The sequence below is a fragment of the Aedes albopictus genome, chromosome 2 (assembly GCF_035046485.1).
Source record: "Aedes albopictus strain Foshan chromosome 2, AalbF5, whole genome shotgun sequence".
NCBI classification, from domain to species: domain Eukaryota; kingdom Metazoa; phylum Arthropoda; class Insecta; order Diptera; family Culicidae; genus Aedes; species Aedes albopictus.
Genome location: NC_085137.1, coordinates 219,749,783 through 219,769,506, shown reverse-complemented (window position 1 = coordinate 219,769,506; position 19,724 = coordinate 219,749,783). Strand labels below are relative to the sequence as shown.

The following is a 19,724-nucleotide window of genomic DNA, read 5'->3' as shown; positions in this document are numbered from 1 at the left end:
GATGTTTTGACAACTCTTAAAGGGGGTCGCCACCTCAAAAAGGTTGGGAACCCCTGTATTAAACGAAGAAGTTTGAGAAAACCCTCGAAAACGTCTGAAAGTATGCAACTTCCGTAGAAAAAGCTTTATTTTGTGGGAAACCTAATTAACCCGGTAGACAGTAATAACTTATTGTACGATATTGCAAGGTTCAGCAAAAATTCTCTTGCAAATGAAGTGAAGAATTGTGTCAAATATAAACAAATTATAACATGTTCACAAAAGTTGTGTATTTTGATGTCAGGAACATTTCGTCTGAAGAAAGTATGAGGAAATTTTAAGTAATTTGCAAGATAGCATCGTATAACACAAATTTCATAGCAAAAGCCTTTCCGGTTGCATAAAACAAAATTTTGAAGTGAAACAGCAAAACCTCAAAATTGTTTTGCAAGATTTTACAAGTGTTCTTTCAGAAAATGAGATCGAAATTGAGTATACTTTTTATGACCTTAAAAATGTTGCATAGTGTACACACTTATATTCGATTTCGTTGTTCGGTAATTATTTTGCTGGAAAAAATCGGTAAAAACGTTTGAATCTAATCTATTTGCACATCACAAAACATCTAAAAACGTTATAAATGAATGTCTGAATTTACGTCAACATACATCAGGAAACGTCTGAATCTAATGTTTTTTACATCATCATACATCAGAAAAACGTTTAAATTTAATGTTTTTGTACATCATAAAACATCTGAAAACTATCAGGAAATCTGAAAACGTCAAAATACATCAGGAAACATCTAAATCTAATGTTTTTTACATCAACATACATCAGAAATCCGTTTGAATCTAATGTATTTGCACACCATAAAACATCTGAAAACATCTAAATCTGATGTTGTTGGGGCGTGTAGTACTTTCGGAACTACAATACCATTTTGAGAGCAGCTTCTATTTCGAGCAGCTTCAAAAACTGCAATTTATTTAATTAAAAGATAATTAATTTAACAGTAAATAATTACAATATAAACTTACGTTATAGTATTAGTTCACGTACAAATCTCCCAACAACAGTGCATAATTCATCGTTGTTCTACCTTTCACGAACTAAAGCGCACTGTTCTTTATACGCAAGTTCCAATAGACAACTGCTGTATTGAACATCGCTCTTGCTTCAGGGTTGCCAGTTCCACAAGACCCTAACGTATAGGAACTATTCGCAACAGATGTCTTAATTTACATCAATATACATCAGCAAACGTATGATTCTAATGTTTTTTGCATCTACCTACATAAAAAAAGTTTGAATCTAATGTTTTTGCACATCATAAAACATCTGAAAACGTCCAAATCTATTGTTATTTTACATCAACATACAAAAGAAAAACGTTTGAGTTTTATGTTTTTTGCACATCAAAAAACATTTGAAAACGTCAGATTTTGATGTTTCGGATTATATGCCTGACATAAAAATAACGTTTGATTTCCTGATGTATACATTATGTTACCTTGCATAAACACATCTGAATCGTAATGTTTTCTAATGTTCAACATCAGAAGTACATCAAACCTTGATGTTGATGTATACATCGAAATTTAACGTCAGGCTAATGTAAATTTTTATTCGGGTAACTGTTTTATTGCAGCTCCTCCTGTTGTTACGTGATCCAAGGGATTGAAAATCGCTCCATGGCCATAATATAAATCAAATCCCAGACGATGCTAGGCAAGGTAACATACAGTGTATCAAACAATTGTCCGTACAACATTTTTTTGGCCAAAATAATTTTTCATTCAATTGATCATAACTTTTTTTATACATCAATCAAATACGCTGAAATTTTGATCAATCATGCACCTCATATCGAAGCTCCATTTGTAAAATTTTGAGCGAGACAGAATAAGTTTTCTGAGAGTTATAGAACTTTTAGTAATACTTATAAAGTTTTTGAACACATTTTTAAAACATTATAACTCAATATATACTGGATGAAACTTTCTCATTTTTATTTTGTGATACAGCTTATACCTAAGGCTTTTATATGCAGCTTCGTTTGAGGTTTTATATTCACTACAAAAAATATGAAAAATCTGTATGTGTTCAGAGTGTCATTTGGAAATTTATCATATTTTGATCAATGAAAATGCCAAGAGTTTTCAACGTTTTTAAATTCTCTTAATGTAATATTTTTATACAGGACCTACTAAACTACATATGAAGAGTAGGTCCTATGTATTTTTCGTTCAGTTAATGCATTTTTATTGGTGGAAAACATTTGGCAGATTATATGTGCAAAATATGGTAAATTTTTAAACATCGTCAACTACATAAGCACATTTTTCATATTTTTTGTAGTGAATATAAAACCTCAAAAGCAGCTGCATGTGAAAGCCTTAGGTATCAGCTGTAACACAAAAAAAAATTGAAAAAGTTTCATCGAGTACATACTAAGATATAATGTTTTAAAAATGTGTTCAAAAATTTTATAAGTTTTACTAAAAGTCCTACAACTTTCAGAAAACTGATTCGATCTCGCTCAAAATTTTACCAATGGAGTTTTAATATATGATTCATGATTGGTCAAAATTTCAGCGTTTTTGATTAACGTATACAAAAGTTATGAACTTTTGAATGAAAAATTATTTTGGCCAAAAAACTGCTGTACGGACAATTTTTTGATACACTGTAGTTTACTCATGTAATTATCGCAATTCCTGAAAAAGCTGGTTAATAAATACAACTAAATATTTAGCTGCATCTTTTAATCCTGAAAGTACTGAAAAACTGTAAAACATCCGAAAGAAAACATTGAGTTACCGAAAATCTACGGTAATTCTGTAACGCACATTACCGGAGAAATTCGGTAATTTTTGACAGCCTCTCGAAAATCTTTTTTACCGGATGTTCGGTAACCGTTTCGATTACCGAACGGATGACCAGACGTTCAGCTGTTGAGAATTCGGTAAAAAAATACCGAATACTGTAAAAAAATCTATCGCTCCGGTAATACTTCCTCCTCCCAAATCTTGGCAATGACCCAGTGTAGTGCTCTCACCAGTGCTTCTCCACCGTATTTTAGAAGCTCGCTTGGTAGTTGATCTGCTCCAGCGGCTTTGTTGTTTTTCAACCGGCCAACCTCCTCCTCAATCTCCTGGAGTTCAGGGGCCGGAAGTCTTTCGTCTTGTGCACATACTCCAAGATCTGTTACCACGCCACCTTCGGTACTTGCAACGTCGCCATTGAGGTGCTCATCGTAATGCTGCCGCCACCTCTCGACCACCTCACGCTCGCTCGTGAGAATATTCCCGTGATTATCTCGGCACATGTCGACTTGTGGCACAAAGCCTCTGCGCGAGATTCAAGAGTTATTCCGGGGATTTCCTCAGGAATTCCTCCATGGACTCCTTTTGGAATTTCTGCAAAGATTCCTTCGGTTTTTTCTCATAGATTCTCGGGAAATTAAATCAGGAATTCTTCCAGAGATTCAATCGTGGAATTTCATCAGAGTCACCTTTGTAAATTCCATCATGAATCCATCCATAAATCCATCCTCTAACTTCCTTTGTGATTTTCTCCAAGTATTCCTTCAATGCATACCAATAAGAGTTCATGGGGATATTCCTGGTGAATTCCGTGAAAACATTCCGATTAAAAGGAGGAGTTCCTGTAAAACAGTTGGAATTCTGATAAAAAAAAAGCTTAAAAATTACTCATGATTTTTTCATACTTATTTACATTTCTAGCGGTATGGTCAGGAATATCTCCATAAATCCTGCCTTCTGAAAATTTATTAGGGATCCCTTCACAAATGTGTTCCGAAAATGAACCTAACATCAAAATTACTGACATTTCTCATGTCATTTGACAGATGTAACATGAGCATGAAAGATGGCAACAAGGTCAATAAAGTAGAATATATGATCCGTCTTTTTCGTGCATGTGTGTGGTGTGTCAAAATGACCTGAGAAGTGTCAAACATTTTCATGGCTAGCTTTGTTGGTGCAATGAAGAATAGCCAAGAGTTTAGCCCTATCACGAATGTCAACAAACAAGCGTCAAATAAACATCAATATCAATGCTGACGTGATTAAACTTATTGCGCGCCAAAATATATTGTTCGTGCAGTTGAAAATCGGCATTTTTGACACGCGAAAATCGATTTTTGTCCTAAACCGTATGTCGGACGTACGTCGGGCACAGTACGCTGGATACCCAGCCAACCACATATCGTAAATCATTGTGTGGGAAAAATCGTATATTTTGATATATAGAATCAGAATTGTATAATAATATGTATATTTGTTGACAATGATTGCGTAAAATCGCATTTCATGCCAAATTAAGTTTCAATAGCGATTTTGTTTCATATAGTCGTCTCCGATCATAAAAGGTACGAGATACTATCGGTAGGATCGCACAGAATCGGATAGAATCGTGAAAAAAACATACATTCTTAGTGTCAAGTTGCAAGTTCGCTAGCATCGTATATATGATTTCTTTGAATCGTGGAAATCGTCGCTTCACATCGTATATGAATCTGCTAAATCGAGCTTGCTACCTAAAGGTATGATGAAAATCGGTGAAATCGTATACAACTTTAACAATGTCGTATATTCCCGGATAAAAAAATACCATTCATTACATGGCAAATATTATTAACATATGACTGGTTTTATTGTTCACAATAAAACACATAGTAGATATATTGTTACTTTTTACAATAGAAATCAAGCCCATATAGTTCGTACAATAAGTGAACATTAGCTTTATTAGTGACTAATTGATTCGATTGTTTTTCAATAGTTCTATAATAATTCAAAGTTACTATCAGTAAAAATTAATTTAAGTTGTTTTTATACAGTTGCAAAAGTGCCTGCAAAGTTCTCATGGACTTTGTTTTATTATAAAAGAGTTTATTTCAAAATTACACTTAAAAACAATTCGTAACAAATAAATAACAATAAATATTATTGTTGCTTGGATCATGTTTGTACAACCAAATACAAAATCACTTGACATATTTTTTTTTATAGTTTTCGTTTTAAATTTGAGTACATACAGTAGATGTTTCGGTTATCGAATGTTATTCGCTAAAACTTCAACGACTGACAGACGTCAAGCCGTGTTGGCAGAGGAAGCTCTCAATGAATAACTGATGAAGTACTTATAGAAAACTAGCTGAAAAGCAGGTTTTAGCCAAGTGAGGACGTTACGACAAGAAAAAGATAAACAATGATTTTTCTAATGTTTTCCAATAAATTAAAGGAATCTAGTAAATAGTAAACTACCATTGATAACAATACAAATACAATTAGTTTAATGGGGTCAATTGAACCGATGTTAAAATAAACATGCAATAATATTTGTTGTTATGTAAACAGATTTCGCCTTCGAAAAACCAAAGAATTCATATTTCTCGGTAACATTTTTCTCCAGCATTTACAGATACTAATGGCCACATGAATTGTGAACAATTTATGGTATGGATCATACGACCTGAGACTTGTGATATTTGGCAGTTATTTGAAAATATTGAAGATAGATCTTATCAACAGCTGCCAAGCAATACATACCAGACAGACATCAGAGTGTTTGATTCTTATCATAAAATGTGCATATCATTCTGGCGGACGTTAGTGCTCATAAATGCTGGATATAAATGTGTGCGGGAAATATAAATTCTATGGATTTTCAAAAGCGAAAACTGCTTACAAATAACAACAAATATTATTGCATTTTTATTGTAACAACGACTCATTTGACGCCATTCAATCAATTGTATTTGTATTGTAAGAACAATGAAAAAATATTAAGATATATTGTTATCTTTTGAAAATTGCCCTAAAAATGTCTCATAAAAACACAATACATTCTATTGTTTTTCGCGAAAAAGTGTATGAAAATTTTCTCAAAATTTAATGGTTAAGATACATAACGACCACCATTTTTTATTGTAAAAGTGCCATTTACCATTCGCCGAATGGTATAGAACAATAGGGGTGATGGTGAGTGTGCCGTGTAAATTACAATATGTTTAATGGTGAATATTTTTCGAAAAAATGGTGTTGTAACAATAAAATTTATCGTATTTTTATGATATTTTTTTTATCAGGGTTGATCGTTTGCGTCACATTTGCGTCGTATACGACATGAATGAAATCGTAGAAATCGTATATTCATTTTTACAGTCGCATATGATTGTTACTGCACTTTCAATAGTCGAATCTTAATCTCGGAAATCGTAAATGGTTTTGTTTACATATTTGTATGATGGAAAAAAGAAAAAATGGTATTCATCACAAATTTGTATTTTTGTTGTTGTTGACACATTCCAACCATGGTAGCAATAATTTCAACCAAGTCTCGCACCGTTTCCTGCTAATTTTTATTCGTTTCATGCCATTCACTCTCTATTTTCAACTTGGCAATACAGCCAATAGAGATAACGCGCAGTTCTCAATCAAAGGACCTAAGTTCGACTCCCACTGAATACCATTTGGTTTTTTTTTTATTTGGAAATCTTGAGTCGTATATTGGTACTCTCAATCGTAATAAGATGATGCATAATCGTATATATAGACGGATAAAATCGGTGAAATCGTAGAAATTTTTCGAGAAATCGTAAATTATGTTGGATGGAATCGCAGTAATCGTATATATGTTTCGATATGGCCTCCACTTTAGCATGTATATGCCTGTTTCGTGCATTGAATACGATTTCTTTTGTGCTATATATGTGTGACTATTTCAGTTGCAATTTCGATATAGCAACCAAATTGCTGGCTGGGTAGAGGGTCAGGTCCGCTGTCCAGCGCACTATGTCCGACGTTAGGTTTCACGTATGGATTTTGAGAAAATTCGATTGTCGGGTGTGGGGAAACTTCGGGTTTCAACCGCGACGACAATATTTGGTTTTTGGTATTTGTTTTTTTTTTCAGAATTTTAAAAATTTTGCTTTATGTAGAACTTTGTTGCCAAAGACAAGAATAACGATAAGATTTTAGAAAATATAATGCCGTTTTGGACATTCCTATTTAAAACGTTTATTAGGATGTTCTTCATCAAATCAAAAAATTAAGGTTCTTCGGAATACAAATGTGACTTTTACAGATATTTCATTAAGCTTAATTGAGATATGTTGCTGGGAGAACTTGTAGCAGACAAGTATATCTTCGAATTCATGCCAAAAAAAATTGTGTGCTAAAATATATAATTGTCAAATTTGATGCACCTCTTCATTTCATTAGATTTTGTTGAAATTTTGACCAGTATATTCTTTTCGGATCCCAGACAACCAATTTGCACGTATAATGAAGTTTATGTTCATGTTATATGTGCTTTTATACGGTAAAGTTACATCGCATAAGATGCAGTAAAAGTGCCTTATGCGTACAAAAGTGGAGGCGCTATACGTGCATTGACGGGAAAATAATGACGCTATATGACTTGAAGCGATATCTTATGCGATGTACGGTATGTACTATTGCGACGTAATATAGCACCTAATGCGACTTAAAATATTCGAAATAAAAAAATATGGTCACCTAAGTATTGAACTAATAACCTTTGGCTTATCGAGCAGCACTTCACACTTAGCACCAAACACTACTTATGAAACACACTGATTAAATGTCATGACATTCTAACTCACCACAGTGCTTATTGGAATGCACTTGATTTCCGTGCGCTGTACGTGTTCGGCAGGCTCTTTGGAAATCAAAATGATGTAGCATGATTTCCCGCACAGTTACCACTACTCCTCTCTTGCTAGCACCACCCATTGTTAATTATAAGGTCAACAAAACAAAAATGATGACTTTGTAACTTGTTTTGAAACCATAATGATGACTTTTCACTTTCTTTTAGCTTTTTGGCTCTCCAACAGCACCTCTTTCATTGTTATCACATATCACATCGCAATATGCCAACGTTAACGATTCTAGCTTATGCGAGTTTGTATGTACATTTGAACGAGTTCATTTTCACTTTTATGCGAATTAGTTTGTACACCAATACGAGTTAAACTGACATAATTAGAAAAGCACCAAGCGAAGTCGTATAATCATCGCAGTACGTAATTATGCGAATTCAATTGACATTTTGCGAGTTCACCCGCACGCTTTTGCGAATAAGCAAAGTTCGTCGCAACAAAACATCGGAATATCGTATTCTACGATGTAGCCATGCATTATAAAAGTTAATTTGCACTCTTATATGATTTTACCAGATACATCGCAGTAAGTTCAAAAAATAACATCATATGCGATGAAAATTGTCCCTCAGCCGTACATATATGCGATAGTGACTTAAAATAGTACTTTATACGATGTACAGCATGCATCCTTATGCGATTCCTGGTTGTCTGGGATGTTTATCAAAATGTGGGAGTGGCTTGAGAATCAAAGAACATTTTTGAAAGGTGGACAGGCCTAATGCACATCATCATTACATGGCGGTGAAATTGGGTAATGTGGAATTAATCATCATAAAGCGGCCAATGCGGAACTATGTGATTCTCGGAGTCCTGAACAAATTTGCTATTGATCGTTTCTTCTGGATTCAATTTTGCGATACATCTTGTCAAAGTCGTACCGTAAATAACTATGTACACTTGCGCCGTTGACGGCCCTTGTAGTCACAGCTGTAAAAGCGTATTCAGAATAACAATACTGAGGGTGACGGGTTCGATTTCCGGTTGGTCCAGGAACTGTTCGTACAGGAATTGTCCTTAACTTTCTTGGGCATAGAGTATCTTCGTGCCTGCCACATGATGTACACATCCAAAATGGCCACTGGCAGAGGAAGTTCTTGGTTAATAACTGTAAAAAAAGCTCATTAAAACAAGTTGAGATGCAGACTTTGTCCCAGTTGGGACGTTACATCGAGAATAAGAAGAACTAGCGCCACGTGGCGCTGAAATTCCTATGTTGCTTAAATTTTGTGTTACATATTTTGTGCTAAGTCCATCCGGCAGAAACTATGTACACTAGAGCCAATTCTGAATTATGATCGAGAATCTAGAAATGCTCGTATTTAGTCCAGAAGAACTTTGCTGAATATCGTGACTTCTAACAAAAGTCGTACCTGAAGTAACTAACTGAAACTCGGAACAATGCAATACATCATCTGGAAGTACTCCTAGTCTTGAACAACTTTGCCGAAGATTGCAACCTTCCTATCTGGCTTCAGTCTCACAAAATTCGTACCGGAAGTATTATTATTTATCTAAGTCACTGCGTTTCGGAAGTAATTATGTACACTAGCGCAACGTGGCGTAGTGGTGGTGGTGAAATTCGGAACTATGTGACGCATCAGCTGGAAGTACTCATAGTATTGAACAAGATGTTCAGAACAACTTTGTCATAGATTGTACCTTCCTTTCTTGTTTCAATCTCATGGCGGAGGTAAGGGCTTAATAATAATAATATGTTGTTAAGGGGTTTGATCAGGAGGGTATCTCTCGTTGTGTAATTCTTGATCAAATGCTTTAACAATCTTATTTTCGTCAATTTTGTAACTCGATCCCCACTGATTGAACGCCGACCATTTGTAACTTAAAGAAAGCGTATTGAAATAAACGGTCAAATTTTTTGGCAACATGCTGTTATTGAGGTTTCTGTTTCTAGTTAATCAAGATAAATTGGCAAATGGCAAATGGCTTACTGAAAGTGCAAAGTTTATATTTTCAAAATACAAATCCGTGGGGTCAAATATGATCAAATACATGTGATGCTACAGTACAGAAGGATAAATTATGAAATGCATTTCGCCAGAAAAAAATTTGAATAATCAAATTTTGATTGTATAGAATAACTCATTCATTCACTTATTCATGGACTTATGATTGCGGTCAGTCCTACCTGAATTTCCTGATAAATCTTCGGATTGGTGGGCAACGGCACTCGAAACGGTTCTTGTCTTGAGTATAATTTTATTTGATGGCACAATTTCCTGTGGATAGATAAAAGTAATGCAAATACTTTAAAACCATTTTTATTGCACAAAACATCAATTGAAGCGACCCTTGTGGCCCTGCTTTCCCTGATAATCAAATCGAACATCCCCAACACTCACTTGTACTGAGGATTCATAGGAAAAAGAGGTGAGATGCGTAGCACCGATAGAAACGCTTCCTGCAATCGCTCTTGGATATCCTTAAAGCTGTAGCGCTTGCGGTTGGCGAACGTTTCCTTGGAATTGCGAGCGTATTTTTGATAGAAATCCGAATACTCTGGAAGTAAATTGGCGTTACTGTTTGCTATAGTTGGTGTCCTAGACTGGTTCGAAAATAATATTGATCGTTTTACAACGCTGAAGTACCAATTATTTACAATCATAGTTGATTCAAAATAAAGCAAAATGAACACAAGACTGATAAAAAACGAACTGGTTAGTCTAAACTTGCAAAAGTATGCTCCAAATCAATTACCTTGATAAATATTACGCTTTGTGCTAGGGTCATAGACTTCGTCGTCAATAGATATTACCATGTAGTCGCCACTACTTAGCAGATAGCGATTCTGCAAGCATCGCACAAAATCAACCATTTCGATGTAGTCCCCAACAAAAACGTAAACTATGAAAGAAAATTTGGGCATGAGGCGTTTGATGCCAACAATACTCTCATTCACTTACTTCTTGTGGTGAGATATGTTTCATCGACAATGTTCTGCAGTTTGTAAATTTTCGATGGAATGTAATCAGAATACTCGCGAAAATGATTCACGGTGAGGTTATTCCCTTCGGCTTGTAACTGTAAAAAAATATCAATCAAATTTTAACGGGAAGTCAAGTTCTCAAACCATTCGGCGTTGTTACCTTAATAGCCTGTGCAATTTCCATACTCCACGCGGGATGTTTTCCAGCAACGATGGAAAAACAGTGCCAGTTGTAAGCCGCCAACAGAGACACCACGCTTTTCGAAACCTTCGTAGCCGGTGGCAGTGTTCTGGCGAAACTGCTGTACACTGTTTTGTCGGAAACGGCAGCATCGGCGCATTTCTGAAAGGATAAGGGAGGGACCCCAGAAAACGGGTGCATTAGAATAGTTCGTGATGTAATAGATGATTATTTTATTTCCCGTGAAAGCATGAGGTAGAAACCTGTGAGGACCAGAGCTGTGTTGGACGCTCCTTGTGGACTCCCCAATTTGCAGCTTCTAGCATGTTAGTTTTTGACACAGTGACCTGCAGTCCGACTTTTGCTACATCGCGTTTCAGAAGGGTGTACAGTTCTGTCACATTTCCAAAAGTTCTACAGATAATACCCATGTTTTCAGTGAAATACACAATACCAGGAGTTCGCTGAAGTGCTGCTTTCACCTTTCGATCACATCAATTTGGTCTGTAAAGATGCTATCGTTTTTAACCTTACCCATTTCGACTCAAGACACACCATTGGCGTAACTAAAGGGGGGGGGGGGGGGGGGGGGGTTGGGCTGGCAGGAGAGGCAGGTTGTTTCAAGCTGTTTGAATAACAAAAATCTCACACGGTGTCTTTTTCGTATAACTTTATAAAAAAAAATCGGCATGTCTCAAAATTGGACAGAAGCAAGTTTGGACTTTCCCCTTTCATTTGCGACTATGACCAAAATAAACTGTCGGGGGGTCTAGAGCAACTTTTTTTTTTGAAGTTTTTTTTTCATTCAAATTAACGTTAATTTAGCCGAAAAAACAAAAAAAAAAATGCAGTGTGAATTTCTGAATTTAATTAGGATGTTATATTAGCTATTATAATGGCTAAGCCTTCTTAAGGTGGTAGTAGAACGAAGCCACGAGGAAATTTCATGAGCACAAACCTAGCGAACCGAATGGTCAGTCACGCTGAAAAGTTGATCAATTAGTTTATAAGGTAACACATGATGAATTAGACATTTTTTGAAAATTGATTTTTGAAAATTTTGAACTGGGATTTTGGAACGTCAAAAACGCAGTAGGCTGGATAGAGTTTACCAGGGATAGCTTGCATAATTGATGTCGTTTCGTTGGTTTATATAAACAATCGTCCTATAAATCTGTTGGAAAGCAATTTCTTCGAATCTAACCTATAATCGCGCTGCGTAAAGATGACGCCTCCTAGAACTCACGAGGAAAATCGAAGCAAAGTTTGTGTTTTGTGTCTCAAGAAATCAAATTTAAGACAAATATCCGAAAAAACAGTGCTCTTCGTAAAAAATCGGTTTCTGCCGGACATTGACGTAAGAAGCGGGTATTACCCGAAGCAAATTTGCTGTCGTTGCTCATTTGCTTTAAATGAAAATCAAAACGTGGAAGTCCACAAGTACAAAAACTTTCAGCGTGCATCTACAAGGAGTGGAATGTTGTGTAAATGTGACGTGTGTGTGGCTGCTCGTGTGACCTTGACTCAGTTCGGCGGCTATCAGATCAACAACTCCAAGAAACGTGGGAGGCCTTCGGTGTCAGAGAATTCAAAAAAGGTACGAACAGCAAAACTTTGTACGATTTGTTATTCCGAACTTTCCAAGGGCAAAAGGCATTCGTGTACCCGAGTTGAGAGGCAGCAAAACCTCCTGCAAATGGTAACTGGCGACCGCCCACGGTCCGGCGATTCAGTCGTAGCTGTGTATTTGAAGGAGAATCGTGATTCAGATGGATCTATTGCATTAGCAAACATAAGAGGACGACCGTCGCACTGGGTCACGGGTTCTGCAGTTTCACGCAGTACGAAAGTTTTATCCATGGATGATATGTTTCTTATCAAAAACATATGCGATTTGAGTACCAGAAAAACCTTGCGACTAAGTAGTGCCCTCCGGGGTATGGATATCGAGGTTCCCTCGAATTTACCCCAGCAAATAACAAACGCGAACCAGATGCTTAAAGAGTTTTCTCCATTACTCGCATTTCTTTCGATTTGGAGAAAGAGAAGAAGAATCCGCAAGCATGTGCGTCAACGAAACCGGCAGTTTATTGTAACGATGTCAAGGCGTTAATACAGTTTATTCTGACGGGGCGATCGTTGTCTCTAGCAGACGTATTCTTCAAGATAGGAGCGGATGGTGGTGGAGGATCATTCAAAATCACGTTGTCTATCGTCGAAAAAAATCAAAGAAATGAAAAAGGAGGAAAGGACACAGGAGTCAAGAAATTGTTACTGCTCGCTGTTGTACCAGGCATAACGGAAAAATACACCAATATTGCGAAGGTTTGGTCAACACTACTCAAATTGAACGAATTGGAGGCAGTAGTGGCAGGGGACCTTAAAATTGTCAATCTTTTGCTGGGTCTCATGGGACACAGCTCTTCTCATCCTTGTCCATATTGCTGCACAAGTAAATCGAAGTTATCCCAAGAGTGCATGATTCCAAGAACGCTTGGGTTAATCAGAACCAATTACGAAAAATGGGAAGATGATGGTGCCGACGACAAACGAGCAAAGAATTTTTACAATTGTGTTCAATACCCTTTGCTATGTGGGTCACCCGATCGAACAACAGTGATGCTGTGTCAACCTCCCGTGCTCCATATCGTTCTTGGGATAATAAATGCAGTCTATAAGGCGGTTGAGACTGCCGATCCAGCAACTGCTGAGCAGTGGGTAAAAGTCAGTTCTTGTCAACGACACAGCAAATATGGATTCACTGGCAGACATTGCCACAAACTACTGGACAAAAGAACCATGTTGGAATTTAATGGGCCGCTCGGAATGTTTCGATCTGTAAGAATGTATTAAAATTTATCATACTAACTGTAACTAATTATATATTTTGTATAGGTACTCGACAGTTTCGCTGCTGTTTTCAAGGCTTGCCTTCAAGAAACACTTGAAGTTGGCTACCAAGACTCCCTTGAAGAATTTACAGCACACTGGATCGAGGCGAAACTTCCGAACAGTTCCAAGTTCCACATCCTGCGATTCCATGTTCCAGAATTTTGTAATTCCGTTGGATCAGGATTAGGACGATATGGCGAACAGGCTAGTGAGACCGTCCATTTTGATTTTGGTCTAACTTGGGACAAGTTGAAAGTTCCAGAGTCATCAGAGCACTACGACGATCACTTGCTTCGTTCAGTTGTTTTGTATAACAGTAACCATTTGTAAACCATTTCTTTAACATATCCGTTTGAATTTTAATAGCAATAAATATTTATGCGTTATATCATACCTTTTATCTTAGTATCACTACTCTTCTTTATGTACCAAATCTGTAATTCGTTTTAAAAAGTATAGTGGGCGTTGATACATGTTTAAAGGATTTTTTACAAGAAACAAGACTTTCCAAGACTACGAAGCGTAATGATGCTGGTTAAAAAAGGTATTGACATTAAACCGATTGAATATTATAATTGGCTTGTTATACTGAACATTTCGTCATTTATTCGTTCGGATATAGCTTAATAACTTTTTCCACAAACTTATTATGGTATTTCAGAGGTCTAATTTTTAGCGAAATTTTATATGAGAATTCATCAGCGTTTTGATTTGAGGGTATACTGGATGCCCTCCAGCAGCTTTTCTTCAAAAAAGTCCCATAGAAAATTCTATGTAAACTTTGATCGGCGAAAATGCAGTTTCTCAAATCAAGCTGATTTTTAGCACAGTTGATATGGGACCTGAATGAAATTAAAAAAGTAGGTTGTGCAGATAGTGAGACTTAACATTTTTCATATAATTGTGTCCTCGCTAATGTGCATCATATGACACATTCCTTCAAATTTCGACTACACGCCAAGAAATTTGCTACTTTCTGTAGGCAGTTTTCAAAGTTTCGAATATTATTAGAAGGATATAAGTAAATATCTTCATTTTGGTGCAAAAAGAATCAAAATCGATAGCAGGAGCCCGGAAATATCGTTCGATGAAGTTCAAAAACCGCGGTGTAGAAGTGCGTGAAATGTGTCATATACAGAAAATTTTTGAAAAAAAAATTACTCCAGACCCCTCGACAGTTTATTTCGGGGTTGATCGTAAATAAAAGGAGGAAGTCTCAGCTTAATTGTGTCAAATTTTCAGACATGCCGATTTTTTTGTTTTGAATTTGTTCTACGCAACACACCGTGCTCAAGTTTTAGCTGTTAGTTGATCAACTAGTCGATTTTTAATGGCTAAAATCAGGGCTGTTTCACATAAATGTATAACTTCTAGTATATTCCCAGCTATTCCATAGAAAATCGATACATACTTAGTGTGTCTCCGAATAGCATGATACACGGTGTGTTGCGTAGAACAAATTCAAAACAAAAAAATCGGCATGTCTGAAAATTTGACACAATTAAGCTGAGACTTCCTCCTTTCATTTACGATCAACCCCGAAATAAACTGTCGAGGGGTCTGGAGTAATTTTTTTTTCAAAAATTTTCTGTATATGACACATTTCACGCACTTCTACACCGCGGTTTTTGAACTTCATCGAACGATATTTCCGGGCTCCTGCTATCGATTTTGATTCTTTTTGCACCAAAATGAAGATATTTACTTATATCCTTCTAATAATATTCGAAACTTTGAAAACTGCCTACAGAAAGTAGCAAATTTCTTGGCGTGTAGTCGAAATTTGAAGGAATGTGTCATATGATGCACATTAGCGAGGACACAATTATATGAAAAATGTTAAGTCTCACTATCTGCACAACCTACTTTTTTAATTTCATTTAGGTCCCATATCAACTGTGCTAAAAATCAGCTTGATTTGAGAAACTGCATTTTCGCCGATCAAAGTTTACATAGAATTTTCTATGGGACTTTTTTGAAGAAAAGCTGCTGGAGGGCATCCAGTATACCCTCAAATCAAAACGCTGATGAATTCTCATATAAAATTTCGCTAAAAATTAGACCTCTGAAATACCATAATAAGTTTGTGGAAAAAGTTATTAAGCTATATCCGAACGAATAAATGACGAAATGTTCAGTATAACAAGCCAATTATAATATTCAATCGGTTTAATGTCAATACCTTTTTTAACCAGCATCATTACGCTTCGTAGTCTTGGAAAGTCTTGTTTCTTGTAAAAAATCCTTTAAACATGTATCAACGCCCACTATACTTTTTAAAACGAATTACAGATTTGGTACATAAAGAAGAGTAGTGATACTAAGATAAAAGGTATGATATAACGCATAAATATTTATTGCTATTAAAATTCAAACGGATATGTTAAAGAAATGGTTTACAAATGGTTACTGTTATACAAAACAACTGAACGAAGCAAGTGATCGTCGTAGTGCTCTGATGACTCTGGAACTTTCAACTTGTCCCAAGTTAGACCAAAATCAAAATGGACGGTCTCACTAGCCTGTTCGCCATATCGTCCTAATCCTGATCCAACGGAATTACAAAATTCTGGAACATGGAATCGCAGGATGTGGAACTTGGAACTGTTCGGAAGTTTCGCCTCGATCCAGTGTGCTGTAAATTCTTCAAGGGAGTCTTGGTAGCCAACTTCAAGTGTTTCTTGAAGGCAAGCCTTGAAAACAGCAGCGAAACTGTCGAGTACCTATACAAAATATATAATTAGTTATAGTTAGTATGATAAATTTTAATACATTCTTACAGATCGAAACATTCCGAGCGGCCCATTAAATTCCAACATGGTTCTTTTGTCCAGTAGTTTGTGGCAATGTCTGCCAGTGAATCCATATTTGCTGTGTTGTTGACAAGAACTGACTTTTACCCACTGCTCAGCAGTTGCTGGATCGGCAGTCTCAACCGCCTTATAGACTGCATTTATTATCCCAAGAACGATATGGAGCACGGGAGGTTGACACAGCATCACTGTTGTTCGATCGGGTGACCCACATAGCAAAGGGTATTGAACACAATTGTAAAAATTCTTTGCTCGTTTGTCGTCGGCACCATCATCTTCCCATTTTTCGTAATTGGTTCTGATTAACCCAAGCGTTCTTGGAATCATGCACTCTTGGGATAACTTCGATTTACTTGTGCAGCAATATGGACAAGGATGAGAAGAGCTGTGTCCCATGAGACCCAGCAAAAGATTGACAATTTTAAGGTCCCCTGCCACTACTGCCTCCAATTCGTTCAATTTGAGTAGTGTTGACCAAACCTTCGCAATATTGGTGTATTTTTCCGTTATGCCTGGTACAACAGCGAGCAGTAACAATTTCTTGACTCCTGTGTCCTTTCCTCCTTTTTCATTTCTTTGATTTTTTTCGACGATAGACAACGTGATTTTGAATGATCCTCCACCACCATCCGCTCCTATCTTGAAGAATACGTCTGCTAGAGACAACGATCGCCCCGTCAGAATAAACTGTATTAACGCCTTGACATCGTTACAATAAACTGCCGGTTTCGTTGACGCACATGCTTGCGGATTCTTCTTCTCTTTCTCCAAATCGAAAGAAATGCGAGTAATGGAGAAAAACTCTTTAAGCATCTGGTTCGCGTTTGTTATTTGCTGGGGTAAATTCGAGGGAACCTCGATATCCATACCCCGGAGGGCACTACTTAGTCGCAAGGTTTTTCTGGTACTCAAATCGCATATGTTTTTGATAAGAAACATATCATCCATGGATAAAACTTTCGTACTGCGTGAAACTGCAGAACCCGTGACCCAGTGCGACGGTCGTCCTCTTATGTTTGCTAATGCAATAGATCCATCTGAATCACGATTCTCCTTCAAATACACAGCTACGACTGAATCGCCGGACCGTGGGCGGTCGCCAGTTACCATTTGCAGGAGGTTTTGCTGCCTCTCAACTCGGGTACACGAATGCCTTTTGCCCTTGGAAAGTTCGGAATAACAAATCGTACAAAGTTTTGCTGTTCGTACCTTTTTTGAATTCTCTGACACCGAAGGCCTCCCACGTTTCTTGGAGTTGTTGATCTGATAGCCGCCGAACTGAGTCAAGGTCACACGAGCAGCCACACACACGTCACATTTACACAACATTCCACTCCTTGTAGATGCACGCTGAAAGTTTTTGTACTTGTGGACTTCCACGTTTTGATTTTCATTTAAAGCAAATGAGCAACGACAGCAAATTTGCTTCGGGTAATACCCGCTTCTTACGTCAATGTCCGGCAGAAACCGATTTTTTACGAAGAGCACTGTTTTTTCGGATATTTGTCTTAAATTTGATTTCTTGAGACACAAAACACAAACTTTGCTTCGATTTTCCTCGTGAGTTCTAGGAGGCGTCATCTTTACGCAGCGCGATTATAGGTTAGATTCGAAGAAATTGCTTTCCAACAGATTTATAGGACGATTGTTTATATAAACCAACGAAACGACATCAATTATGCAAGCTATCCCTGGTAAACTCTATCCAGCCTACTGCGTTTTTGACGTTCCAAAATCCCAGTTCAAAATTTTCAAAAATCAATTTTCAAAAAATGTCTAATTCATCATGTGTTACCTTATAAACTAATTGATCAACTTTTCAGCGTGACTGACCATTCGGTTCGCTAGGTTTGTGCTCATGAAATTTCCTCGTGGCTTCGTTCTACTACCACCTTAAGAAGGCTTAGCCATTATAATAGCTAATATAACATCCTAATTAAATTCAGAAATTCACACTGCATTTTTTTTTTTGTTTTTTCGGCTAAATTAACGTTAATTTGAATGAAAAAAAAACTTCAAAAAAAAAAGTTGCTCTAGACCCCCCGACAGTTTATTTTGGTCATAGTCGCAAATGAAAGGGGAAAGTCCAAACTTGCTTCTGTCCAATTTTGAGACATGAAGTTATACGAAAAAGACACCGTGGATACATTATGGATTGTAGTTTATCGAACATAATCAGACCCGTATTTTTTAATTTGTTATTAGGGTGACCAATTTTATGATAGAGTGGCCCAAAAAAATCAATAATTTTCAAAACTACAAATTTTCAGAAAAATACAACTTTTAAACAAGTTGATCGATTTTAAAATTCTTTTTTATTTTTTTTTTTTGTTTGAAAACTGTTGAATTCTGGTTTCCAGGAAAAACAACTGCAGAAATTCAAAAGTTCAGAATTCGATTAGAAATTCCTCCAGGGATTTATTTGGACAATCTTCCACAGACTCATTTAGGAATTCTTCCAAAGTTTTGTCCAGAGATTCTTTGAAAAGTTTTCCTAGAGATTTCTTCAGCAATTCTTCATGAGATACATACATTCATTCATTTGTCCAAGGATTCCTTCAAGAAATCGTCTTTGGTTGCTTTTAGAATTGCTCCATGGATTTTTCTAAAAGGTTTCCTTTAGAAATTCCCTTGAGAACCCAGAAATATATCCAGGAATTCTTTAATGTAGGTGTCCATGAGTTCCTCCTGAAACTCCACCAGGGATTACTACAGAAATTTTTTAAGGAATTCGTTTGGCAAACCCGTCTTAGATTTCTCCAGGGATTACTTCACAAACTTCACAGGGATTCGAAAATGATTTCAAAAATTCTTTCACAAACTCGACTCGTGGTTTCATCGAAAAATCTGCCAGAGAAATTTGTACAGGTATAGCTCAACCAACCGAAGTTTTTTCATGAATTGCTCCTAGAATTCTATTGAAATTTTCCACCAGAATGTGTCCAGGAACTTCCACAGGAATTCATCCAGAAATTCCGCTAGGAGATCACACAGAGATTCTTTCAGCATTTTTTTCCAGATATTTATCCATATATTCCCCAGAAGTTTCTCCGGCATTTTTAAGGCGAATGTGGATCCATTTGAACATTTTTTGATTTTGGATTTTTATTAAATTATGCAGCAATATTATCAAATCGGCTTTCTTACACATTTAGTGGAAGAATTAAGAACTCTCCTATTTTTTTTTGCGAGCGT

The 19,724-nt window shown here is 36.6% G+C and overlaps 1 protein-coding gene across 3 annotated transcripts in view; it reads right to left on the bottom strand.

Annotated features, from left to right (window-relative positions):
* LOC109433032 (guanylate cyclase 32E) overlaps positions 1-19,724 on the bottom strand; it is a 92,141-nt gene that overhangs the window by 21,542 nt on the left and 50,875 nt on the right. For all 3 annotated transcript variants that reach the window (XM_029855507.2, XM_062851159.1, XM_062851160.1), the window contains 5 exons: positions 10,804-10,986; positions 10,621-10,738; positions 10,415-10,561; positions 10,060-10,216; positions 9,846-9,936 (listed from right to left, as the gene is read on the bottom strand). In XM_029855507.2, the coding sequence (XP_029711367.2) occupies positions 9,846-9,936; positions 10,060-10,216; positions 10,415-10,561; positions 10,621-10,738; positions 10,804-10,986 (696 nt within the window). The remainder of the gene's footprint in view (positions 1-9,845; positions 9,937-10,059; positions 10,217-10,414; positions 10,562-10,620; positions 10,739-10,803; positions 10,987-19,724) is intronic.